Source organism: Saimiri boliviensis, chromosome 13, assembly GCF_048565385.1.
Source record: "Saimiri boliviensis isolate mSaiBol1 chromosome 13, mSaiBol1.pri, whole genome shotgun sequence".
Taxonomy (NCBI): Eukaryota; Metazoa; Chordata; class Mammalia; order Primates; family Cebidae; genus Saimiri; species Saimiri boliviensis.
Window position 1 is genome coordinate 36,297,978 of NC_133461.1, and position 26,258 is coordinate 36,324,235.

At 34.5% G+C, this 26,258-nt stretch overlaps 1 protein-coding gene across 1 annotated transcript in view; it reads right to left on the bottom strand.

The window, feature by feature from the left end:
- Positions 1 to 26,258, bottom strand: part of PIK3C3 (phosphatidylinositol 3-kinase catalytic subunit type 3) — a 127,404-nt gene that overhangs the window by 18,297 nt on the left and 82,849 nt on the right. Inside the window, exons 16-22 of the mRNA XM_003924710.4 lie at positions 23,782 to 23,913; positions 19,628 to 19,756; positions 18,961 to 19,030; positions 17,120 to 17,184; positions 14,336 to 14,420; positions 12,593 to 12,667; positions 6,183 to 6,351 (exon numbers count right to left, since the gene is read on the bottom strand). Coding sequence (XP_003924759.1) covers positions 6,183 to 6,351; positions 12,593 to 12,667; positions 14,336 to 14,420; positions 17,120 to 17,184; positions 18,961 to 19,030; positions 19,628 to 19,756; positions 23,782 to 23,913 — 725 coding nt within the window. The remainder of the gene's footprint in view (positions 1 to 6,182; positions 6,352 to 12,592; positions 12,668 to 14,335; positions 14,421 to 17,119; positions 17,185 to 18,960; positions 19,031 to 19,627; positions 19,757 to 23,781; positions 23,914 to 26,258) is intronic.

Sequence of the window (26,258 nt, forward strand, 5' to 3'; positions counted from 1 at the left end):
CTCTTCACCAATCCTCAAACTCTCCCTCTTCCTCCAAAAAGAACAAATGTTACTATTCTGAATGGTCATTTCCAGAGGTGGGGCTTTGTGGGGAAAGGTTTAAATAAATCTCCACTTTGGGTGGTTATACTTTTGGTGGTCCCTCCTTAGCACTTATAAAAAGAGATTCAGGTTTGATCTTCAGGATGAATGTGAGTAAGAAAAGCATTGGTTTTAGGCAATGAAGATTTTTAGCTGTTTCAGTAAAAATGTGAACCAAGTGCCTTGTAATTCATTGTCTTCTCTAGGGGATAAGGGCAGAGCTGGTGATGCAGGATCTTTATTCCAGCTATCTACCTATCTATAATAACAATAAAATACAAACTGTTACTTAAGAACTGTTTAATACTTGAATCGCAATGAAAATAGAACTTGCCTAGAAAAATGACTATCCATATGCATTTCAAATTATCTATTTTATCCTCATTTCTGAATTTTATATTGCCCATAAAAATCACGAGGAACTATAATGAAAAACTTCTACCTTGATGTAGTCCAATCAAATCAGGCCCTAACCCACTTAAATTCTTAGGGGAAAAAAAGTTATAATAGCTAAACAGCTGTAACCTGCCTTTAAGTTGCTAATTTCTTTGTGGGAATTGATAAATGCATATCATAATTGTTATTCCATTCCTACTCATATAGTCATTTTATTCATTCAACCAATAAACATTTACTTAGTACTCACTAAACCCACTGTTGTAGGCACTAGGGATACAGACTGTGGTGAAATGAACAAACAAGGGCCCCACATTCATGAAGTTTACATCTGGAGGAGGGTAGAAATTAATATAGTAAACCGATAAACATGATAATTTTATGTCTGCTTGATTAAAAGATTTAAGTAGAGGAAGAAAAAAACAAAACAGAAAAATGGGTCAGAGAGCAAGAGCCATCTTATGAGGGTATGGTTTTATTTTAAATGCACTGAGAAGCAACTGAGTTTAAGGAGTGGAGTGACCCATGTTGATAGGCATTTCTAGCAGTTCACTCCGGACATCTTGAAGGGAATAAGAATCGAAGCAGAGAAAACATAATAGACTTCCAGGTGGACAGGGAACAACATGAGGGCTATAAGGCTTTATTCTGCAGATGAAATAGATGATCCTTGCTGACGGTTTCAATGGAGGTCACAGGGAGAGGACAGAGGAACTGAATGAAACAGAAGATTTAATCTAATGGGACACTAGTGTTATACACCAAGAAAGGCTAAATGATGGAGGAACAGGATGTTAGGCAGGGATTCAAGAATTTTGTTTTAGACATGTAGAGTTTGAGGTGCCTACTAGATTTTTAGTAGAGATGTCAGATATATCTCAGAGGAGATATGAAAGGTAGTGATATTAAAGTCATCAGGCCTAGGATCATATGTAAAATCACAGGATTGAATGAAAATGGTAAGGAGAGGGGGTGCAAAAAATAAAGGTCCAGAATGAAACCCTTTACAATGATATCATGAGGCTTCTACATCAGAGTTGTCAATCTTTTGGCTTCCCTGGGCCACAATGGAAGAACAATTCTCTTAGGTTATACATCAAATACACTAACACCAACGACAGCTGATGAGCTAAAGAAAAAAAAATTGCAAAAAATAATCTCATCATGTTTTAAGAAAGTTTATGAATTTGTATCTGGCTGTATTCAAAGCTGTCCTGGGCTGCTTGTGGCCTGGGGGCCACAAGTTAGGTAAGTCCTTCTCTATGGAAACAGAGATGATCCACTTGAGAGGGCTGCAAGGAATGTGATAGCAGCAGAGTACAGTCAGCTGTTACATATTATAAAAAAAGATGCTCTTTCAACTAACTCTCCATCATCTGTATTCTGCTTTTTGATCATATACGTACACAATTTTTTTTCCATCTTGCCATGGGGAAATCTACCAGAAGGCAACATAATGAGAAGAATACAAAGTCAATTTTCAAAGAGACATATTAGAAGTTCTCCAACTTGGCTGCCCATTAGATTCACCTGGGAAACTTTTCAAACGTTATCAATGCCTGAGCCCAATCTCAGACCAATTCAAAACGAAGAGGCCCAGAATTTTCCCCTTGCCACCGCACCTACAAGCTCCCCAGGTGCATCTAATGGGCAGCCAGAATCAATGTTAAAAGTCTGCCTTTATGGATGCAGAACGTGATATATCTTACTAAAAAGGTAAATACTAACGCTTTCTGGATTATCTCCTGATTTAAATTTAACCATCCATGCTTCTATTGTTATAGCAAAGGGAAACATAAATAAATATAAAGGTTAGACATCCAAATACTTTGTGAATAATTTGTCACTACCTTAACTATATCAATATTTTACATGTTGTCATTAAACTGAATTTTCTATTTAAGACCCAACAAGTGAAGCAAAATACCAAGTATTTATGAAATAGGGCAATCATTTAATGTCCTACTCAGAAACATAAATTTAAAGGCTGCTTGACTTTTTTTTTTTTTTGAGATGAAGTCTTGTTCTGTCACCCAGATTGGAGTACAGTGGCACCACCTCAGCTCACTGCAACCTCCATCTCCTGGGTTCCAGCAAGTCTCCTGAGTAGCTGGGATTACAGGCGCATGCTACCACACCCAGCTAATTTTTGTATTTTTAGTAAAGATGGGGTTTCACCATTTTGGCCAGGCTGGTCTCGATTCTGACCTCAAGTGATCTGCCCACTTTGGCCTCCCAAAGTGCTACGATACAGGCATAAGACACCCCACCAAGCCAGCAACCTAAGGTTAAGATAAAAAAAAAAAAAAAAAAAAAAAAAAGGGCGGGAAAATGTTTAAAATCTAGTCTAGCAAAGACTGAAAGATGCAATGTGATATAATTAGGATTTTTTTTAAAAAGCAAGTTGCATGTAACATTCAAGGAAATGGCACTCTTTCTCTTACCCATGTTCATGCCAGCTATCATGTTACACTCCAGTCATACAAAGAATGGTTTAAATTTTTCAGGAAAAACCTTCATTACTGAAAACTGAAATCCATTAACTACACTGAAGTTCTTACTGTATTTCTTACCTTTGAAGTACTGTAAGAAATACTGTATTTCTTACCTTTGAAATAGTAACATACTATTGTGTATACACTGTATACACTATTTCCTCTACATTCTATTTTCCATGAAACAAAAATCAGAGGTCCTGTGAAGTTTTCTTTAATAAGCGTACTACTTCAAAGGGAGGAAGCAATGTAGTTAATGATGTATGTGACCAACAAATTCACAGATGTTTGATGACTAGACTAGGCAAACTTCTCTGAAACAACATGAGAACCTTAGTTGATACAGTTAAATGCATTTCATTCATTCTTTCTTTTTTTTTTTTGAGACAGTCATACTCTATCCCTCAGGTTGGAGTTCAGTGGCACGACTTGCTCACTATAATCTCTGCCTCTTGAATTAAAGTGATTATTGTGCCTCAGCCTCCATAGTAGCTGGGATTACAGGCATGCACCACCACTCCTGGCTAATTTTTGTATTTCTTTTTTAAAGTAGTGGTGAACATTTTTTCACCATGTTGGCCGGGCTAGTCTCAAACTCCCTACCTCAAGTGATCCACCCACCTCAGCCTCCCAAAGTGCTGGGATTACAGAAGTGAGTCACTGCACCCAGCCAGTTAAATGCATTCTTAATTTCACTATTGGAAATTTTTTTACCAACAAATGAACAAAAAATATCTTGTAATATAAGTGACTAAAAATGGTGTTTGGCATAAATGTGGGTTTGAAGAAAGACTCAAGATGCACTGAATAATAAGAGATGACAACATATTTTGTTACATGAAAAGCACCATACCATTAAATACGTCCTTACATCTGCAAAACTGCAACCATTTATAACTTAGTTCAAAATGGACTACTCTGCTTATGTGGTCAATGTTATTCAGTGGTTTCTTTGTGAAGAAACTGATCAGTTATCAAGAAAAACCATAAAATAACAGGGCTGGTCATACCTACAAAGCCTAATAAAAGTGTCAATAACCTTAGCTATAAACAACTATCAGATTAATTCTTATTCTGAAGGCATTCTTTTTCAACCAACTAAAACATACTCTAAAATACAACATTAAAAAATAAATGTTGGCCAGATGAAGTAGCTTATGTCTGTAATCTCAGCACTTTTAGAAGCCAAGGCAGGTAGATAACTTGAGCCCTGGAGTTTGAGACCAGACTGGGTAACATAGCAACACCGCTCCCCGCCCCGACCACCCGTTCTCTATTAAAAAAAAAAAACAAAACCTCAAAAATATTAGCTGGGCATGGTGGCATATGCCTGTAGTTCCAGCTACCTCTGAGGTTAAGGTGGAAGGATCATCTAAGCCTAGTAAATTGAGACTGCAGTGAGCCATGATCATGCCACTGCACTCCAACCTGGGCAATGGAGTGACAATTGTTCTCAAAAAAACCAAAAGTTGATTAAAGAATTTGAGTCTAGCTAATATTAAGTGAAGTACAGGGACTTTTTAAAAAGTTAAACAGTTTTCATTAAAGCTTTGCATAAAATTATTAAGATTAATCTCTCTGTGGCTTTTCTTTATAGTGAGGAAGTCAATATTGGCTCTCCATTAATAAACTGCCTGTTTTCTCATTCTATTGAATTGCTACTAATCCACTACCACTGACAGTTTATAAAGCACATTGTTTTCCTTCTGCTTTAAAAAAAAATAGCACCTTTGACATTTCTTTAGTTATCATTCCTTACCATCTTGTCTGCCACCTCCCTGAGATATTCACGATTCAACCTAGTTTTCTATGGGCTTTGACTATTTTAAATTAAAAATCCCAGATATTAAATGGCATTCTCATCTTTCTGAAAGTGCTTCTGCATGAACAAACAAATCTAAAGAGCATGATTTTCTCACTATTTTTTTTAAGCATTTCTGGACAGTAACACAGCCATTCTGCTACCCAAAGGATAAATAATGCTGCCATTTGCAAAATGCCTGTCACAGGGTTTTGTGATACATGGAAAAGACTGAGTTTACAATGAAGACCTAGTCATTGCATAAATGAAACCTGATTACTGTAAGAAAACCAGTCTCCTAGGACCAGCACTTCAACATCAACTGGGAACATGGCCTCACACTAGACCTGAAGCAGGAATTCAGAGGGTTCTCATACAAATACGAAGAGTTCTCACTGAATAAACATACAGTAAGTGCCTATGTATAAAACACTATATGAGAAATTGAGGTTACAAGGGTTACAAAGAAAAAGGAGACAGAACTCACATGTGCTGGCAACTTGGTATCAATTGGTTATATTTTCACCGGCAAGAGCATGTATGTATGTTTCCCGGACTGGGATTTTCTGCTGGACTAAGAAAAATTCATTTTGCATAGTTGGGCTAAAAATGGCATTAGAGTCAAATGATCCTATCATTTTTGACGAATCTTAGAGCCATGTCCTGAATTTACCAATGACTTTTATTTTTTTCCTGATTATATATGATAGTCAGTCCTAAGTAAATTAGGAAGAAGGAAGCACAGATTTAGTGGTGTTGAAGAAACAAGGGCAGAGAAAAAAGATTCTTTGTAACAGAATGAGGTGTTAAAGAGATAAAAATCATTTTAACATTTACTTCAATCATTGAGCAAACTTCTGAATATTCCTGAAGAGTACCCAACACTACGGCTGCTAAAGAATAAAAACGATGGAACTAATATCACTCTAAAGATGTTGTATCCTACATTCTTTGATAAAGAAATAGGAAGTAGTCAGCTAGGCAAAAGGAAGAGAACCTAGTAGGTGACTGTAATACTCCAGGACTGTCTCCAGATCTGAATGGTAGAAAGTTTCTTAACCTTTTTTCTATCCTAGTGCTGTCAAAGTATACTTTACTAAAATGACATAAACCCACTGAGTTGGAAGCCTCCATGTTTGCTTCATCTTATGTGATGCAAGCTTCCTAGCTGGTGGGATTTAGCAATGAGCTAGTTAGTGGGAAAGCAAGAAAGTTTATGTCTTTTTCCTTTGATATTTGACAGTTTGTCAAAATTGGTATTGAATGTGAAATATGAAATATTGTTGCCTTTGTCGTTTTGAAAAAGTGACTGATGCCAAAGAATGCATACATTTAAACAGCTCCTTCTCTTGTTCCATAAAATAAAAATAAATTTACCCAAATTCTCAGTACCAAGCAAATCAACTTACCTTCGCAGGTGGAGGAAAGCCGTGTAGCACTGTTTACGGAACTCTTGGTACTGCTCACTCTGTGTGCCCCCCATTCCTTCTACCATTTCTTTATTCAGCTTCATTGGAGGAGGGAGAGGCTTCGGATCCCGACCCAAAATATATCCAAAGTCTATGTGGAATAGTTTGCCTGGATGTTGAAAAGAAATTCATTTGTTTCCGGAATTTTCTTAAAGAACTGGGTAGGGGATATTATCACACAACTGGTATAAACAGTGTCTCTTCATAAAGAATATTAGTTCATGATGAAGCCTATTAAATTCTTTGCTATTTCTAACTGCAGGTTTGAGAGTGGCCTTCGGAACATATTTAACTCATTTTAATTCATTCATTCTGATGAAACTATGCCTAAAATCATGTCAAAGTAATGGTAATCTAAAAATTTTAAAACCCATTTTTAAGTCTTCAGAATCAAAGACAGAGCCTGGGTAACTTTTTATCAGCAGAAATCAGAATTTTGTAGCAAATTTTTTTGTGCTAAAGTTTAAGCACAGTTCCCTTCATATAGTAAAAGATCATTTCATTAAATATTCCTGAGATTAATCCTTCTGTTAAATTATCATTACTCAAAAAAAAAAATTTAAAAGAAAAAATTTAAAAAGCCATATTCTTATCATACTGTAAATAGCAATTTGGTTGTAATAATATATCACCTATCATTTTAATATTGTCAAATTTTACTAATCTGTAACATAGAATGATTTATAAATCTGTTTTCATTGTATAGTATATGAGAGTAGGCACAATTGTCAGATTTCATGTTGTACATATTTAAGATTTTAAAATGTCAACATGGGGGGCTCATTTCCATTAAAAGAAATCTGTGATTCACTTACGACTGAAAAAATACTCTTTCAGAATCCCAAAATGGGCTTCAATGGTCTCTAAGTACAATGAAACTAATTTTGGGGGGGAGATCAATATACTTCACCAGATTCCCAAGGAAAGTCCATAATTCAACAAATATGAGGAACCAGTTTTACAAAAGTGAATTTGATAACTTCGGTCCTGGAAAAACAACATCCCTATAGTCTCTTAAGGTTCAAGGGGATTGTGTTACGATTTTTTTTTTTTTTTTTTTTTTTTTGACACGGAGTTTTACTCTTGTTACCCAGGCTGGAGTGCAATGGCGTGACGATTTTAACTTTCGATGATCTGATGAAAAGTCTGGATCAGTTTCTGTTAACCATTTTACCACCTTCAACTAAATATCTGTCATCTGTTCAACTAAGCTAAGCAATTCTTTTCATACTTTATTCTCATTCTGAAGTTGTCATTTATCTTTTACTTTGTTGGATATACACTATTTTGCCCCATAAGAGGTAAAGAAATGAGAAGTTTACAATATTACAGGTGTAGATAAATTTTCCTTGGTTTTATTTAATTATTTAAATAATGTTTTGTTACCAACGCACTTGAACAGATGGTCAATCTGATCAATCTCTGATACAAAACTGCCATCACACATGGTTTATTTAATGGGCTCCATGCTTTTAATAGGAAACCTACCACAGTTTCTTCATTCATCACAGGAATTACTGGAATTCCAATATTGGCTCTGTATGGCTGTTTACAAATGAAGAGTGTATTTCTATCCTTCTTGTCAGAAAACTCTCAAGGAAGAGGATTACTACTTACTTATGAGGCATAAAAGATTCAGCATCTAACAATAAAACCATTATTATGCTTTACAAGTTCAAATAGCCATGTATTTTGAAAAGAGGCTTTTAATGTAATGTTTTAAGAAAACTCATTTTTATAACTACTGAAGGGATTTTTTAAAAAACTTAATATCTGAAAATGAAACTTGAAAGGTTTAAAATACATGCCTTATGAAATTAAAAAAAAAATTGTTTAAGAGGTTCGGAGGGTATGATCTTATTCAAATCTATCACTTTAAACAGTCAAGAAATAAGGTATACATAAAACAAACTGGCTGTTAACCTTCTTTTGTTCCCAACCTGAAAAACACAGGGAATAAGAGGTGCTAATCAAATTTCCCTGTGATTTGCGTAAATAACATGAACTTACTTAAAAAACAGTAGTTCGAGGCATTTGTAATTCTTCGATTAAACAGAATATACACTATTCTCTTTGCAGTATTTAATGGTAAAGTTTATTTTAAATTTCCATTTTGTTTATCTAGTAATTAAACGTGACCAATGTCAAAACCGTATTCATTCTGTTTTCATGCCTCTGCTTACTCCCCTTCTACTTGACTTTCTTCTGCTGTTCCCTATAATCCAAACTCTATTTTTTAAAGATTCTATATAATTCCCAACTCCAGAAATTTTTCCCTGACACCCTACTCCAGTGAGTTTCCCATTCTATTTTTTTAATATATAATCTGACATTTATTTACCATTTTTCTATAAAATGCCTTTGGTCTTATGTGAATGTTACATCCTTCCTATTGCCCTACCACTAAACCCGGAAACAAAGAAGGTAGCAAACAACAATTTATTCTTACAGCAAAATCTGTATTTGCAGAATTAATAATACCGCATATGGGGAGTTTATTCAGTATTAACTCCCACATTATAGATATACCTTCCATTAGTTCTATCCTTCTAGAGAACCGTATTATTACAGGAGCTATATTGAGAAAGAAAATGTCCAATTAAGATAATAAGAATAACCATTTTTCTTTACTTTGAGCTTTCTGACAAAAGGTTCAAAGTGTATTTCTCTAAAGTGGCAAGGCAGACCAAAAAGCCACTACCTCTCTTACAAATGGCAACTCAAGATTAGGAGGGCCATCGTAGGACTCACAATGAACTTTCCATTTAGTACAAATACCAGTTCTCTGTTTACTTTTGTGAACGTTTTTCAGTTATTTACAAATGAATTTCAAATACTGTTTGTATTAAAAAGTACATCATAAGCAATGAGCATATTTTTCAGTTATACTGCTTCCCCTTTTCTCAAATTCTCAAAAATAAAAACAAAAAATTAACCATTTAGCTAGGATAAACTCAAACTGTGTTTTGTTTGAATCCTGCCACAACTAAGACCCTAAGTAAGCTTTTTAAAGCTTCTCCTAAGGACAATAACTCTGGGATAAAAAGTCTATTATTTTTTCAACACCACATCACAGCTTAAACTTTGTAATTTCTTGTCCAAAGAATCCTATAGTAGTAATAATTTTTAAAATCTACAGTAATGCACTATGTAAAATATCATTCATCCCAAATTTGTTTCAAGAAAACAGCGTTATAATCACCTGACAATAAACCGACAATAGAATCACTATACTTTTACATTTATGATGGATACACAGCGCCCTCTGCTGCACAAGTTGTGTAAACTTCAACTAAGCTAAATATTCAAACAAAAAGCACGAGCCAAAAAAATGTCTGGGAAATCCATAATTGGGACTAATATTTTGCATTTCAGAAGATTACTCTTGTGTAGATTTTGACATTCTCTATGTGCAGTGAATCATTTTCTTTCACATGCCCAGAGTTCTTAGCTGGATCATTTTCTATTTCATCCATAGTTTGTCTAGGCTAATTCCCCCCAAAATATCAGTGAAATAAAACCTGTATGTCTCCTTCTTCTGCTCTATCCTCCATATCAAAGAACTAGACACAGACGATACAGTGGAAGTCTGATTACAATTCAAGACCACTTTAATCTAAAGCAGAATCTTAGACTTAACCTGCTCAGGCTGGCAAATGAGAACAAAAAACAAAGGTGTCTTATTTGGCAGAATAAGAAAAATGTTATTCGATATATTTTAAAAAACGCTTCATCAGCCACTGAAAGACTGGACAGTTATGTAAAAGAACTGAGAGTTTTCAATTTGAAGGCATAATGAACTCAAAATATACAATGGCCAATTCTTCATGAGAGTCGAGGCATTTTTAAACTAAAAACATTGAAATGTATTTCCTGCAATGAACCACATTCAAAATTCACTTTGAACTATACAACGGCTTTTAATAACATATATAAAATGTAACTTAAAACCACTTTGAAATAGACACTCAGTAAAAGTGACTAGAAACACAACATTTTTAAATTAATTATTATAAATTGTTACAAGTTGAGGAATGCATTACACTTCTATTTGTCTTGACAATACTCGGTCTCTCCTTACAGAATCTAATTTCGTTCAAACCAAAACTAAAAACTTGAAAACATGTATCCTAGTAAGAAAGATTTAAAATGCGAACTGCACAGTGTAACTGGATGAAATAATTACAGTGCAGTTAAGAAAAAATGAACTGCTGTTTTAATAGGGAAAAAAAAGTTCATCTTACATTTATGCACATTTTAGGGTTAAGTTTTAGTATTTAAAAAGCAAATATGGAGCACCCTCTAGTGGAAAACTATTAACAAAAGCTTAAAGCTTCTGTTTCTGAAATTGAATTCAATTTCCATTAAAAAATAACTGAGAACTGGGCCAAAAAAGTATACTACGTAGTAGATTCCTTCTTTCCATCTTAACTCTTAAATACCACCCCGCCCCCCGCCACACACACACAAGGGCACTTTTCAAAGTCCAACAGAAAAAGGTCTTTTATACTATCTGATTATCAATTTCTTTTAAAAAAAGAATCAAGTAGAATTTTTGAATATAACATTAGAGTTGTAAAACCACTTTTTATATTAAAGAATTCCATTGTAGTTATAAATGATTACAACCTAGAAACAAATGGAATCATTTTGGTTGCTTGATTCTTGTGGTTAAAAGATTCAACCAATAAAGAAGAACTAATGAAAATAACACATGAAAACTTCCAAATTATAATTCTCTCCAAACACACCATAATTTTTTATAAATATTCTCTGCGAAATTAGCAAATCAGCCAAGAATCTCCATGACAATCTGATTATATTCTTTTGGTCTTGGTTATTAAGGAGACTGACTGGCTTTGACACAGACATGACATCACACATGCAAGTTCTAACACAGATGATTTTTTGCAATAATTTAAAAATGAATATAAAATAATTTTGTGTTTCTAGTCATTTTTACTGAGTCTCTATTTCAAAGCGGTTTTAAGTTACATTTTATATATGTTATAAAAAGTCTTTGTATAGTATAATTATAAACTGAATATAAAAACACTTTAGCTAGGTGTTGCTCAAGGTCTGGAGGCATGGTGGTCACCCCAACGGACAGAGGTTCCTGCTCTCATGGAACTTGCATCCCGAATGGGAGATGATAAGCACTCAACAAGCTCTAGAAGAGCAAGGCTTTCTGTCTGTTCTGTTAACTTTGATATTCTCAGCATCTACTAAGTGTTCAATAAATAGTTGTTGAATTAAACAAAAAAGGTAATCAGCTGGTGATAAATGCTATAAACAAAACAGTAGTAAGTAGAGAGCTTCAGAGGAACAGGTAGATATGTTATTACAGATCAAAGAGTTAGAAAGGGTTTCTCTAAAGAGAGGTCATTAGAACTTCAAATTAATAACTGAAGTCAGCCCTGCAAAGATCTGAATAAAAAAAACTTTCCAAAAAGAGAAAACAACAAAGGCTCTTGCCTGAGGCAAGGGTGGTCTGACACTGAGACAAAAGACCTGCCTGGACAAGCCACGAGGCCCCAGTAAAGAGTTCATATTTCATTCATATTGTTTAGGCAACATATACTGGTCACTTCAAGTGGGGTGAAAGTAGTGAAAATGAAGACAGTGGGTAACTTCATGATCTGTTTTGAAGTTGAGGAGTAGGCAAGATTTGCTAATAGGTTCAGTATGTGAAATAAGGCCACCAGACATATTAAGGACTCTGAGGTCCAGAGCTTGAACAACTGGGTAGACAATTATGCTATCTGTTAAAATGGGAAAATGAGGTGAGGAGCAGCATTTAGGCAGGTAGCGGAGGAAAGAGACAACCTTTTACAACTGGCCATATATAATGAGAATTTCAAGTAAGGAGTTCGATATTTCAATTTGAAGTTAATGAAACAGACCAAGGTAGAAAGCTGTAAGTCTGGAAGTTGTACGCATAAAGATAAATACATAGGGCTAACGAGTTGTCAGGAATGATTATTCCATAGAACTCCAAGGGGAAAAATAAATAATTAAAGATATTAAAGTGAATTAAGCACACTTTTTAAGAGAAAGGGCATTTTAACAATCTAACTAGAGCTATACAGTAAGAGATTAAGCTGCTTGTATACATTATGGGCTTTGCATAAAAAGATGAATTTCAAGTACAGAAATACGGGAAAAATGAGCATCTGTAGGATTACTACTAAAGCAATTCTTACAAGGGAAAGGACTTTCCCCAAGGTAACATTAAAGGAATTTTTAAGACTCTGATTTATCTTCACTTATGCAACTTATCTTGTTAGCAAATAGATTCAGGGGTAAAAACCACAGGCATATAAAATGTATGTCCAGCCATCAACTGTTACCTGTTTTTGTTAGCAAAAGGTTATCCAGGTGCCTGTCTCCAACTCCAAGTATATACGTGATCACGCAATATCCAGCTGCAATAACAGTTAAAAAAACATGTGAAAACAAATGCAAACCAGGTTATACATTCTACTGAATATGAAAGTAGTTTGTATGACTTTAACATAAATTTGTTTTCTAATGTCTCTGATTTTTCATCTAAATCCTCAATATGCGATCTTTATGAAGAGTCTGTCACTTGAAACTCAAAGTACCATGCAAAACAATACAGAAGGGGAAAGATTTTCTCTCAAAAGCTTCAGCATTTTTAAGTTTTAAAATATTGCATGTAATTATGTTTATGAGCAAATTCAGTTACATGTAATATATGTTTACATTCCTATAGTAAAAATAAGAATTAAAACTATAAAGGATTCTAATATATACAAACACAGTTTTATTTCCATATTCTCAAAGTTCATTTTCTTTCTGCTTTTCAGACAACAATGTATCATCAAGAATACATTTGAGAATAAGGTCCAATATAATTTGGAAAGTGACTTCACAGGAGGGTTGTGAAAAACGCAAACATATTACATATTAGAAAGCAACATCTAAACCACAAAATAACATGCCAGTTTAAATACAGTTTTAACAGCTAACTAGAAAGCCCTCTTCTTGCTTTCCCAGCTTAAGTATAGGCATAAATATGAACATAAACATAAACAGAGAACTTACATAAAACAGGTATAACATATCATATACCCTAAGTCATTTAGGGATCAACTCTAGTGTCAACTCCTTTATCAATCCTCCCTTAAACTATCTAGTTATAACAAAAAAAAACCTTAAAAGTAAGAATAAAAAAGTAAACATGCTGGCATGGTGGTTCACGCCTGCAATCTCAGCACTTTGCAAGGTCAAGGCAGATGATCATTTGAACCCAGGAGTTTGGAACCAGCTGGGCAACATGCCAAAATCCCATCTCTATAAAAAATATAAGAAAAATTAGCCGGGTGTGGTGGCACATGCCTCCTATAGTCCCAGGTACATGGCAGGCTGAGGTAGGAGAATCACCTGAGCCTGGGAGTTCGAGGCTGCAGTGAGCCATCATTGCGCCACTGCACTTCAGTCAGCCTGGGTGACAGAGTGTGACCCTGTCTACAGGAAATAAAAATAAAAATAAATAAAACAAAATGAAAAAAAAATCCTTTAGAATATAAGCTTCATGAAGTTAGGCACAAATGACTGAAGAATAAAAATTAATCCCTATGTCACCTATTATTTATTTCTAGATGATAGTACTACTGCTTACTTATTTCTAGGAACGGACCTTAAGTACTGACTCTAAAATACCATGAAGGCATCCTTTTAATAAAGCAACATTATCTTAGCTCTTAAACTTTATCTAAAGCACAATTATTTCTGATTGATACTTTTCCCATAATCTACTTAGTTTCTGTTATTCAAAAACAGAGAACATCTAATGGAAAATTAACAGCTTCCAGGAAGAGATGAATTATAATTATAAAATAGTTTAATGATTGCAAAGATATATTCTTGAAAGACTAAATAGAATTTACACCTTGTTACTACTATTATGTCAAAGCATTAATGAGTACTTTAATCAACGTTTATCTTTTACTCTTCCTATAGAGCATTTAAGTATTAACATGTTCTAAATGTATATGCATATGGCAATATCAGGATGGGCTGCTCTTATTTGAACATATCAATGGAAAGTAATAGCCTGAAAAACTTACCACAGCTTTTAACGTAAGTGTCCATGACCTCAGCACTAATTCCATTTGGCCCATTCTCACTTGGTGCATATTTTCTAAAAAAGTTCTGAAAGACATTACTTACATGTTTAAGAATTAAGTATAAACAAATTACGTGTTTTGAAACTATAAATAATGGCCAACAAGGGTCTAGCTTAATGAAAATACAGTATGAGAGGGGCTGACTGAACAAAACAATTTTAAGAGTACGATAAATACACTGGAGTTTCCAGAGTCTAGAACAGTTTCCTCTGTTGAGAAACTGTGTCTAATATTTTTCCCCTAGATTACCAATTTAATCTATTCTTTTACATTTAAAGGATTAAAAGAAAAAAAAAAAAAAACCAACCACAGAGCACATTATTTGAAAACACAGTTAATGTCCTACTACAAAGTAAGTTTATCATATGTTTTCACCTTTTTGGTATACCCTGTATGTCTGACAAAGGACTGGTATCTGGAATATATTTTAAAAACTCCTAGGACTAGAAATAATAATAAAAACACAAACAACCCAACAGGAACATGGGCCACAGGAGGATGTGAACAAGCACTTCATAGAAGAAACAAATGGCCTATACACATATTTTCATATGTTCAATCTTATGGATAATCAGGGAAATGCAAACAAACCAAAATGAGATAAGAAGAGTCTGAAGTTTGGCAGCACTAAGATTTGGCAAAGATGGGTGGTAAGGAGAAACACAAGAAGTGTAACTATTTTGGAAAACAACTTTTAATTAGCAAAAAACAACTCTGAATTACCAAATAAAGCTGAACATGATCTAGGACCCAGCTAAATGCCTTACATAGATCAGATGTGCTGTCAAGAATTAAGGTGTAACTGTTTGCATTTTATAAATCTGTCGTAAATTGTGTTCACCAATTTACAAATTGCTAGTGTTTCCATTTCACAAAATTATGACACAAAAACAACAAATAATCAAAAACTTGTGAAACAATGATGGCGATTAGGACCCATGCTAAAAACTTTAAGTACACTTCATGTCCTCTTCAGAACAATGCTAGAGTAACATGGGTTATACCCAAATTTTACAGATGGAAAAACAGTGTTTTGAATGGTATATTAAAGGGGTCCCCAGAACCACTGACAGGTTTGACTTGCTAGAAGGTCTTACAGACAAAAGATGTAGTTGTACCATGACTAAGGTTTGTTACAAAGAGAAGATACACAATAGAATCAACATGGAAATCACATACAGAAAAAAATCTGGAGAAATTCATTCATATCCATCTAGAGACAAACTGAGCCTCTTCTCCAATAGCCAAAGATAAAAAAATAAAAAGCAGTAACATGGGTGCAGTGTTCCTAACAAGGGAAGCTCATTAGAGGCTTAGAACCCAAGGTTTTATCAAGAACTGGTCACCCAGGCACCCTCTGTCTAGCAACTATAAAATTCCAGACTCTCAGGAGGAAAGCAGGTTGTTTAGTATAAAGCACATTATTTGAACAAAGAATCTAGGCACAGTGAACCACCCTTCTCAATTAGGAAGCAAAGGGAACATGCTGAAAGCCAATGACCAATCTCCTGGCAAGGAGGGCTTTCCAAAGATAGCAACCTTAGGCCTACTATGTTAACTCTTCTCTGCAGAAAGAGTTAACCAGTTCACTCAAGGTTACAGAGCTGGAAAGTTACACAGGTGGAATTCAATTCCAGGCAGTTTGATGTCTTGCCTAAGCTTTTAACCACTGCACCTGACTGCACCCCAAATCAAAAACAGAATAAGCACCTGCTTTGCAAAAGATTCAGAATAATAATTTCCTACAAATCTAACTTTCATACTGAATGAATGTAACAATGAAATAGGGAAAGGCAAAGACACACTGTATCAAATATTCTCTACCAAGCCCTTCTATGTATTATCTTTGATCTCAGGTCTATCAATTTTTGTTTGAAACATACCTTTTTGTTACATGGGGGAATAGAAAAATTATATTTAAAAAATACAAAAATAAACCATTAAGATATTACAACAACTAATACATGTATTTAAAGAGTAAAAAAACTTCAAAGATATACAATTCTTTGTCCCAGGAACCACTCACCTTTTCTCGTATTAAACGGGAGCAACAGGTTGGAGGGAAAGGACAGGGGTCTTAAATAATCATACAAAAGATGGATGAGCAACAATATCATGATAGCAGTGTTCCGAGTAACAAAAACTAGATGGAAATAATCAAAGTTCCCATCAATTAATATCAAATAAATTACAACATCTCCATACTTTGGAAAATAATGCAAGTATAAACATTAACAAATTTTAATTTCTTCAGCAATTAATTTTTTATTTTATTTTTTTTTGACACAGAATCTCACTCTCTCGCCCAGGATGGAGTGCAATGATGTGATCTAAGTTCCCTGCAGCCTCCACCTCCCAGGGTCAAGCAATTCTGCTGCCTTAGCCTCCCACGTATCTGGGACTATAGGTATGTGCCACTGCGCCTGCCTGAGTTTTGTGTTTTTATTGGAGATGGGGTTTCACCATGTTGGCCAGGCTGTGTTCACCAATTAATGTCTGATCCCTTGATATGAATGCACTGTTCAAGGAACTGAGTATCTGTATGCAATAAACGGAAAAATCTTCAACTGAGAACATGCTTACTTTTGAATAAAGGAAGAAAAAAACTAGAAGAAAGAAAAATGGCAAAAGGAGACTTTCATTTTTAACTTTATGTTATAAAGACTGAATTTTTTTATGACAAGAATATATTCATGAATTGCAAAATCTTTATTGATATCATACCTGAATGCTTCCCTCTGTATCAAGAACTTCAGCCACAGGAACTGACTGGATAAACTGCATGAAACCTACACAGAAATGTATGCATTGCATTAAACATAGCTACTGGTTAAGAAACGAAAATAAAGGTTCTGTTAAGAATCATCTTCATCTGTAAATGAATGCATTCCATATCTGAACAACTTAAAAAGATGTATACACTATACTAAGTTTATACTGGCATTTATCTTATAGTACCTATTAGAAAACTTTAAAAAAAAAAAATAAGCTGATTTAGTCTGCATGTTTCTCTAGGCTAATTTCTCTTATAAAACATGAGAAGCTAAAACTAATAGACTAAGCTTCTTAAATCCAGCATCAAAAATTTCTTCTTTCTGTAGACTTATAACATGTACCAATTAAAATATTCCAAATTTAAAATCACCATAAGATACTTAGAATTGTGGAATACAATCACCTAACCCTAAATGCCATATGTAAAACTGTATGCAATGGCTCCTTTTGTCTAATATTCCATCTTGTGTCATTTCCTAGTAATGACAGATGTGTAAATTCCTTAAACTACCCAAAAAAAAGGAGGGGAGAGGGGTCAGAATGAGAATGAGAAAAACTCAGTCTGCTAAATCTGAAGACAACAGAGCATAAAACAATGGATATGTTAAAAAAATAAAAGTTGAATGAAGAAAACAATATTTCAAGATCATAAACTATCATGATCTGATTCTGGTAAGCCTTACAGGATAATAAACTGCATGCAAATTAGGAGACTGTATACTCCTGTAGAGTAAGTAATATCTCATTTATTCTTACATCATAAATACAGAATAGCTGGCACTAATTCACCATTTATTGTTTCTCTACCATGTAGGAAGAAATCTGCCAAGTAAGCCAAAACAGATGCTTGACACTGTCTACATGGATCTGAAAGCTTATAAACTTCGCTGAGATAAATACTATGAATATAAGGTATTATGAAAGGAAGTAATGTAAGGAGACGTAACTTACAGTAGGAATTGAAGAACATCTATCATTTGAGCTATGTTTTCAGGGATAATAAAGTTAATAGGCCATGGAGCAAAGAATGTCTTAGACAATGATCACAGGTATGTGAAGGCCTTAGAGCACAATGCATTAGATAAAACAAGGCAGCCAGTATGGCTAAAACCTAGGATGCAGGGGAAGAGTGGCAAAAGGAAGAGACTTGAAAGATAGATATAGGGTATGTCACACTATGCACACACTTAGAAGCTAGGTAAAGGTTTTCTGGGTCTTTGTCCCAAGAGAAAATGAAAGCTAACAAATGAATTTTTGCAGGATAGTAAAGATGCACATTTGCACTTGAAGAGTAATTAGGGCATCAAAAAGATCTGGGAGTGGCCAGAGGAAAAATAGGAAATTTACAGCATATGTTTTGTTTCTCAGTAACTACTGGTATAAAGCTAGAAAGGTAGCAAGACTATGGAATTTACAGTAAGCATTAGGCAAGCATTCCCAGGAAATCTTCAACCAAACTTCCAGAGATTATGCATCTCAAAAGGACTTACATGCTCTGTCTGACTGTGCATGCGCACGTGTGTGTGTGTGTGTGTGTGTGTGTGTGTGTGTGTGTGTGTCTGTGTGTCCACAGGATTGTCTGAAATATCCTGTTTCTCAGTAACTACATTAAGCAGTAGTACTGACAAACAGGAAAGACGACGTAATGGGTGCAGGCAGGAAGGTTCAACTTGTCTTCAGTGCTACAAATGGAATTTATTTGTATCTCTAACAGACTCAACAATTTTCAATTTGAAAAAGTACACACAATGTACACTAAAGTAAACAATAATGATTTAAAATACACTCACCATGTTTTGTACTGGTGGCTAACACTTTATAAGGTGTCAATTTCAAGTCGAGATTTTCTTTCCGTAACAACTTTTAATCAAAAGGTAAAATAAATTAACCAAATGTAAAGATTGTTTAAAAAACAGTTTTGTGGGCAAATAGTATAGCAGTTTAATATGATACAGATTTAGGAAGTTAACCCAAATTAAGTTTATATTAATTAATTTAACTTTGATCATTAAAATTAAATTTATTAAGAACTTAGATGACGGGATGCTAAATTTTTCATCTACTCTAAATCTCTGTCATCAATTTTCAGTGAACAACAGGCTTGTTCCTATCACTTCATGCAGTTCTTTCTGTACATAAAATACTTTAGAGCTCAGGAAAAGGGAAATGGGGCAAACATGTACTTTTTAATGCTAGGGACAGAGATGGAATTAAAAAGAAAAAAAAAAAAGACTTAATAGTGTAAGAGGAAGGAAACTACTAAATCCCATATTTAGATAACTTAATCAAGGGGAAAAAAAACTATAGAAAACATGTATTACACTTCATACTCTGTTGAGCTTTCTAGGATCATACCTGAATATTACAAATACTTCTGTTCCATAAACAGCAAATGTACTAAACCACAGTCTTCTAAAAAGAAAAAAATGATCCCCATTAACATAAGGTCATATTCACCTTGTCCATGAGTGAAATGATTTGAAGAATAAGTTGATCTTGACGTAAATCATCTCCATGCTTAAATATAACTGGATATTTGCCTCCATCTTCTGTCTTAAAAAACAACTGTGCAGGCATAAGGGCACTCTGGAAAATAAAAATATTGATTTCAAATTTGGGCACAAATCAACACATAAAGCTTTACTATACATACAAGAAAATGTTGATACACGAGATAAACACACAGGGAAACAGGACCTAAAAAACAAGTTGGGTTTTCAGTGAGATACATTAGGGTACACAGGAAAGAAGAATGAACTAGCTAATAGTCAGAAGACTGCATGCTGAAAGGGGCACAAACTCTACAATTAGTCATGTGATTGAAACATTCCAGGCTCTGCCAGGTACTAGTTGGACAGTCTTATGTGTATTCTTTAACTTGTTTCCTCACCTGTAAAACAAAAATAACATCTCTTCTGCAGAGTTACTAAGGTATTCAGAAATTGTACAGATCAACAGTCTGGCACCATCCATAATACAGAAGACATTCTACATATATATCAACATTTTTATTTTTAGATGTATATTGGAATAAATAAGGTGAAATAGTACAGCATAACAATGTACCAGATGGAAAGTCAAGGGCACTGTATACTACAGGTTGAATATCCCATAACAGAAATACTTGAAAGTGTTTCGGATTTTGGACTTTCCCGGATTTTGGAATATTTGCATAATAAAGTATTTCGGGGATGTGACCCAAGTTTAAACTTGAAATTCAATTATGTTTCATATACACCCTATACAAATAGGCTGAAAGTAATTTTACACAATATTTTTAGTAATTTTGTGCATAAAACAAAATTCTGGCCACGTTTTGACTGTAATGCATGACATAAAGTAAGTTGCAGGGTTTTCTACTTGTGGCATCATGTCAGCACTCAAAAAGTTTCAGATTTTGGATTTTTGGTTTAAAGATGCTCAATGATTACCAGTTGTGCAGAGTTAAGACTCAAATTCCTCATTTATAAAATGAGAGATCTCAAATATATGTTATCTTTTACTCTGGAATAATTTTATGTTTTCCTCAGAGTCCTTCCCTTAATTATATGACTGACTAAATTAGTTTGGGTACATGTTTAAATCAACAAAAAAATTAAATTCTCTTTAGAAAGTGGGAATCAAACAAAACCTTACAGAAAGTGGCATGCTAAGAGGGATATTCTGGAGATAAATGATCGGAAAATTGTTCTGAGAGATCCTACTGAGTTTGGTCATTGAGAAGAAATTATATAAGAAAAAAATTTGGTGAAATACATTAATCCAAAGAAAACAAATGAGTCAAACAAATTTTAAAACAACAACAATAAAATGGTAATACACAAGAGAAATAATGGTCCAAAAAATATCTTATAAAAGGATGAAGAGATGTGACAAAATAAATGGCAAAATGTTAATGACAGAATTAAAGTGATATACACAGTTATCCACTGTAAAATTCCTTCAGCTTTGCTGTATGCTTAAAAACTTTTCTATAAAATGCTGGGAAAAAAACAACATGGAAAATGGTTCAGAGAATGTATGTTTAAAACTTACAAAATCTAGTTGGAACAAAATTCTGAACTTTAAATTTCCTTAAATTTGGAATATCCTTTTATCACTCCTGGTAAAAACGTATTTTATAAATTACCCTGAGCCCTACTTCACAAAAATTCAAGAATAATTGGAAGTTATCTTCCTAAAGATAAATGGCAGGCAGGAGAACCTTTGTTGTGGTTTCCTTTTTCAGATTCAATTAGACTTCATCTAATTTAGATTTCATCTGAAATTTAAAGCAAGACGACAATCACAGGATAACTAGTACTCATTCCAGTACCTTAAGGGGTCCACTACTCATGATTATCAGCTTCGGCTGTTACATTAAGGTCTACAAAATTACTTTTAAAAACTACTAGAAACAAGTGTCCTTAGTCTTTTCAGCTCTAAGGCACTTATACAAGGACAATAGGAGTCTACAGATCTCTTGCAAGTGTATGCAGAAATTTCAGTGTATGTGTAAGCATATCGGCAATCTTCTAAAGTGCATAATCCATGACTTTCATCAGATTCTCAAAGGCATCCATGAGCCAAAAATGAGTATGAATTACTTAGAGTTATGGAGCAACTCTACACAGAGACATTCTACGTAACTAATATTATGTGGCAACTGCCTCAGAATCATAATTCCTAAACTCCAACACAAAATTTTTAAGAATACCCACATACTACGGGTTTAAAGAAACATAATCAAGACTGAATATTCAGATCAAAAATATCTCCCATATTTCATTCCATAAGACATAATCATAATATTTTATAAATAAAAAGACTATGGATCCAGAATACACCTACCAATAGAGGCAGACACATTTTCTTATTATACCACTCTTAAAACACTTGCTATATGTCTTAGATACTCTTTTCCACCACAGTTGGGAAAAAAAGTGGTAAAATTACTTTTTTAATTCACTGTTCTTTTTTTTTTTTTGAGACGGAGTTTCGCTCTTGTTACCCAGGCTGGAGTGCAATGGCACGATCTCGGCTCACCGCAGCCTCCGCCTCCTGGGTTCAGGCAATTCTCCTGCCTCAGCCTCCTGAGTAGCTGGGATTACAGGCACGCGCCACCATGCCCAGCTAATTTTTTGTATTTTTAGTAGAGACGGGGTTTCACCATGTTGACCAGGATGGTCTCGATCTCTTGACCTCGTGATCCACCCGCCTCAGCCTCCCAAAGTGCTGGGATTACAGGCTTGAGCCACCACCGCGCCCGGCAATTCACTGTTCTTGATGAGTTCTTAGCATTCAAGAATACTAGAAGCTGGTCTTCTTTGAGAGTTCTAGCCCAAAGGAATGCCAGTTGTTATATGTCTTTTACTTTGTGTATAGTTTTTTACATTTCAGTCTCCTGTAGACTGCAACCATAGACTAAGAAATATTTGCATTGTATCTCCTATAGCACTATTTTCAAATTGTATACTATAATACCAGTATTTTTCAAACTGCAGGTTGTAATCTGTTAGTGAGTTTTAAAACTAATTAACCAACAACATTTAAAATTTAAAAATTAAAGCAACAGAATAATGTATAAAATAATAGAAACTAACTGTCCCTAATACCCAGTTAAGGTGAGGTACTGCTTTATGAAACTTATGTTTCAGTTGTATGAGCTGGGCTGCAACCCATGATCAAATATTAGATTGCCTTGAAACTTACCTCTTTAAAAAATATAAACTATTTCCTACTATAATTACAACCCTTTATATATATACTAGTTGTTGTTCTATGAGCCCTTTCTTAACTCGTGCGAAGTAATATTCAACGCAACTATGCCTTTCTACCATGAGACTCACAAAACATAAAACACCATGTCTCACAAAGATCTTTCAGTATGATGTTGACAGATAATGATGCTCAGGCCATTGGCCCTTTGAGCCTGATTAGAGAAGGCAGCTGCAACAGCTGTTTCTACCTGAACTGGTGGCCAGTCAATAGGAAAAACACCAACCCTGGTATGCTATCAAGGACTAAAGATAATTGCCACTTGAAAATATAAGAAAAAACTTAAGTTTCAACAGGAACAGATATCAGACTGAGAAACGTTATAAAAGTCAACTGGGACTCATATCTAACCATCTGAACTCATGAACTGAATGAATGCATGATATGTTTGCAATTTGCCCTTTAAAAAGAAAGTTTACATAAAGAAAAGTAATTATGGCTCTGATTAACAATTAGCTCAAAAAATTAAATATTATGTTGGGTATGGTGGCACATGCCTATAATCCCAACACTTCGGGAGGTTGAAGTGGGAAGACTGCTTGAAACCAGGAGTATGAGACCAGCCTGGATACAAACTACAAAAATACAACAATAAAAAGATTAAATATTAAAAAACAACCCAGAGATATAAAACTGTTTCACATATCATATAAAAATGCCTATGTACTGGTAACAAAAAAAATCTTAAATCAAAACACATTGATTAATAAAAGTAACCTTTGATCCAGCATTTACTAAATCAACTAGCATTATAGCTATGATCTCTGCAATGTATTAATTTTCCACAGTAGTATCTCTCATCTAGTTTAATAATTAGGTTCCAATCATACACATTAAATATCCATCACAATTACCTTAAACAGTGTAGCTGTTTCTGGAATTATTCCTCTAATTTTCACTTGGGGTTCTAAAGGCAATGGGATAAGTTCCACGTCTGACAAATTCATCTTTTCATTATCTCCAAGCAATGCCTGTAGTCTCTCATTCTAGAACAAATCAGAAAGGATTAATGAGGTTAAAATGGAAGAGTAGTTTATAAAACATATAGTAAAGACATAAAAATTGATTCCATTAACTTAAAAATATTTGCAAAGCACCAATATAATATAAAGGAGATAGTCTGTATGTGAGAGACAAGTACTTATACATAATCCACTTAACAATAGCAGCAGCATGCTTTAAATGAAGGAATCCCTTGACTGTGAAAAGCTAGACTTTCACAGGAAGGATAGAGAATACATTTCACTTGCTAAAGCTGACAAACTATCAGGAATTTATTCAAATCGGACCTAAAGATTCAATTTCTGTTTCCAAGGATTTGTGAAGCCATAGAGAAATTGAAATTTCATTTGATGTTTAATTTTGCATGACCAAACATTAAGCAAAATGTTTTTTCATTACACTGCCCCAGTGCATTTTTTGAGTTTAAAGAGGAAACTGGAACTATAAGCCTACTTTCTAAGTTTCACTGAATCTGTATGGTCAAAGGTTTCCTAAGATATCATCATCATTCATTTTCTTCAGCTCATATACATAATGCATTAAGCTAACATTACAGAAACTGAGAAATCCAAGTCATGATAAAACAGCTTTATCATTAAGCAACATCTATACTATTTAGAAGAAGCCCTTCCATTCAATTTCAAAAGAACAATCAATTTCCTTTAAAAGCTGGGAGAGTACTGCAATCTTTAGCAGCAGAGCTTGCTCCCCTAAATAGGAGTTTGTTCTTTAAGATAAAAAACTGGACATGACAATCCCAGCAGCATAAAACATTTCAACTATAACGCCACTGGGAAGTTGAAGTGCTTTGTGCTGCTGGGTATACCTCAAAGGAAAGAACTCTGGAATCAGTGAAAGACAGACGTTCAGAAAAAAAAAAAAAAATATGTTTCAAGGACAACCAAGACATAAAACAATTATTTCCCTTCGGTAATAATCCAATCTCTTCCTGAATAATGAAAAGTTTAAGTTAAAATCAACTGGTATGAATTTCTACATAAGTGTTACAAAAATCACTAAATCTACTCCTTAACTAAATGGATGGTCCAATCTACTAATGTGAAGTAATGCCAACTAATTTGAGAGTAAAGTTATCCTATCTTAACCAATTTCTAGTTGATGTGCTGATCAAAAAAATAAAATAAAATAACAAGAAAGTAAATAAGAATGGGGTGGAAAATCTAGCTACTTCTTCCCACCTCTACCACTATAAGCCCTAAGAACCCAACCACCATGATTTCTCATCTTGATTAATGCAACAGCCTCCTGACTGCTCCTCCTCTTCAAACTTTTCGCCCTCTTAGTTTCTTATCAAAAGCAACCAGAGTGCAGCTGCTAAAATGAAAGTCAGTTCATGTTACCCTTCTATTCAAAATCTCCAACAGCTTCTATTCTTACTCAGTGTTTCAGTCAAAATAATATTGACTACAATGATTTACAAGGATAAATTCCATCCATTTCCCAATTATCTCTAACCTCATCTCCTATTACTGTATGCAATGCCTCTGCTCCAAATACACTGGGCTTCTTCCTATTTCTCAAAACTGCCACACATGCTCCCACCTGAGGGCCTGTGCACTGCTGTTCCTCTGGCTGGAACCAGCTTGCTCTCTTACCTGCTTTAGGTCTTTGTGCAAATGTCAATTTCTCAGTGAGGCCTTGTCTGGCCACCATATTAAGAACTGAAACACTGCCTTACTACTGGACACAGGCACTGCCTATTTCCCCTTACTGTTTTATTTTTATCTATCACATATAACACTATCTACATTTTACTTATTTATTGCATTTACTCTCTTCAATAAGAATGTAATTCCCGTAAGGGAAGAGATGTTTATATTCACTGCTATATCCCAAAACCTGGGCTTGGCATAGAGTAGGTATGCAATATATATTTCATAATTGTAGAACACATAAATAAGTAATATCCCCTAAAGAATCATAAAGTGAAAAGAGACTACTTACAATATTAACAGTGAAAGTGTTAATTTATTTTAAATATAGATTGAAAAGATGGCCAGGCATGGTGGCTCATGCCTATAATCCCAGCACTTTGGGAGGCCAAAGCAGGCAGATCCCTTAAGGTCAGTTTTAGATCAGCCTGGCCAACATGGGTGAAACCCTGTCTCTACTAAAAATTAGCATGTGTGGTGGTGCACATCTGTAGTCCCAGATACCTGGGAAGCTGAGGCAGGCGAATTGCTGAACATGGGAGTTGGAGGCTGCAGTGAACGGAGATCATGCCACTGCATTTACTGCAGCCTTCTCAAAAAAAGAAAAAAAGAAGTAGATGAAAACAGCATTTTGTTAGAATTCAAATATGTAGACT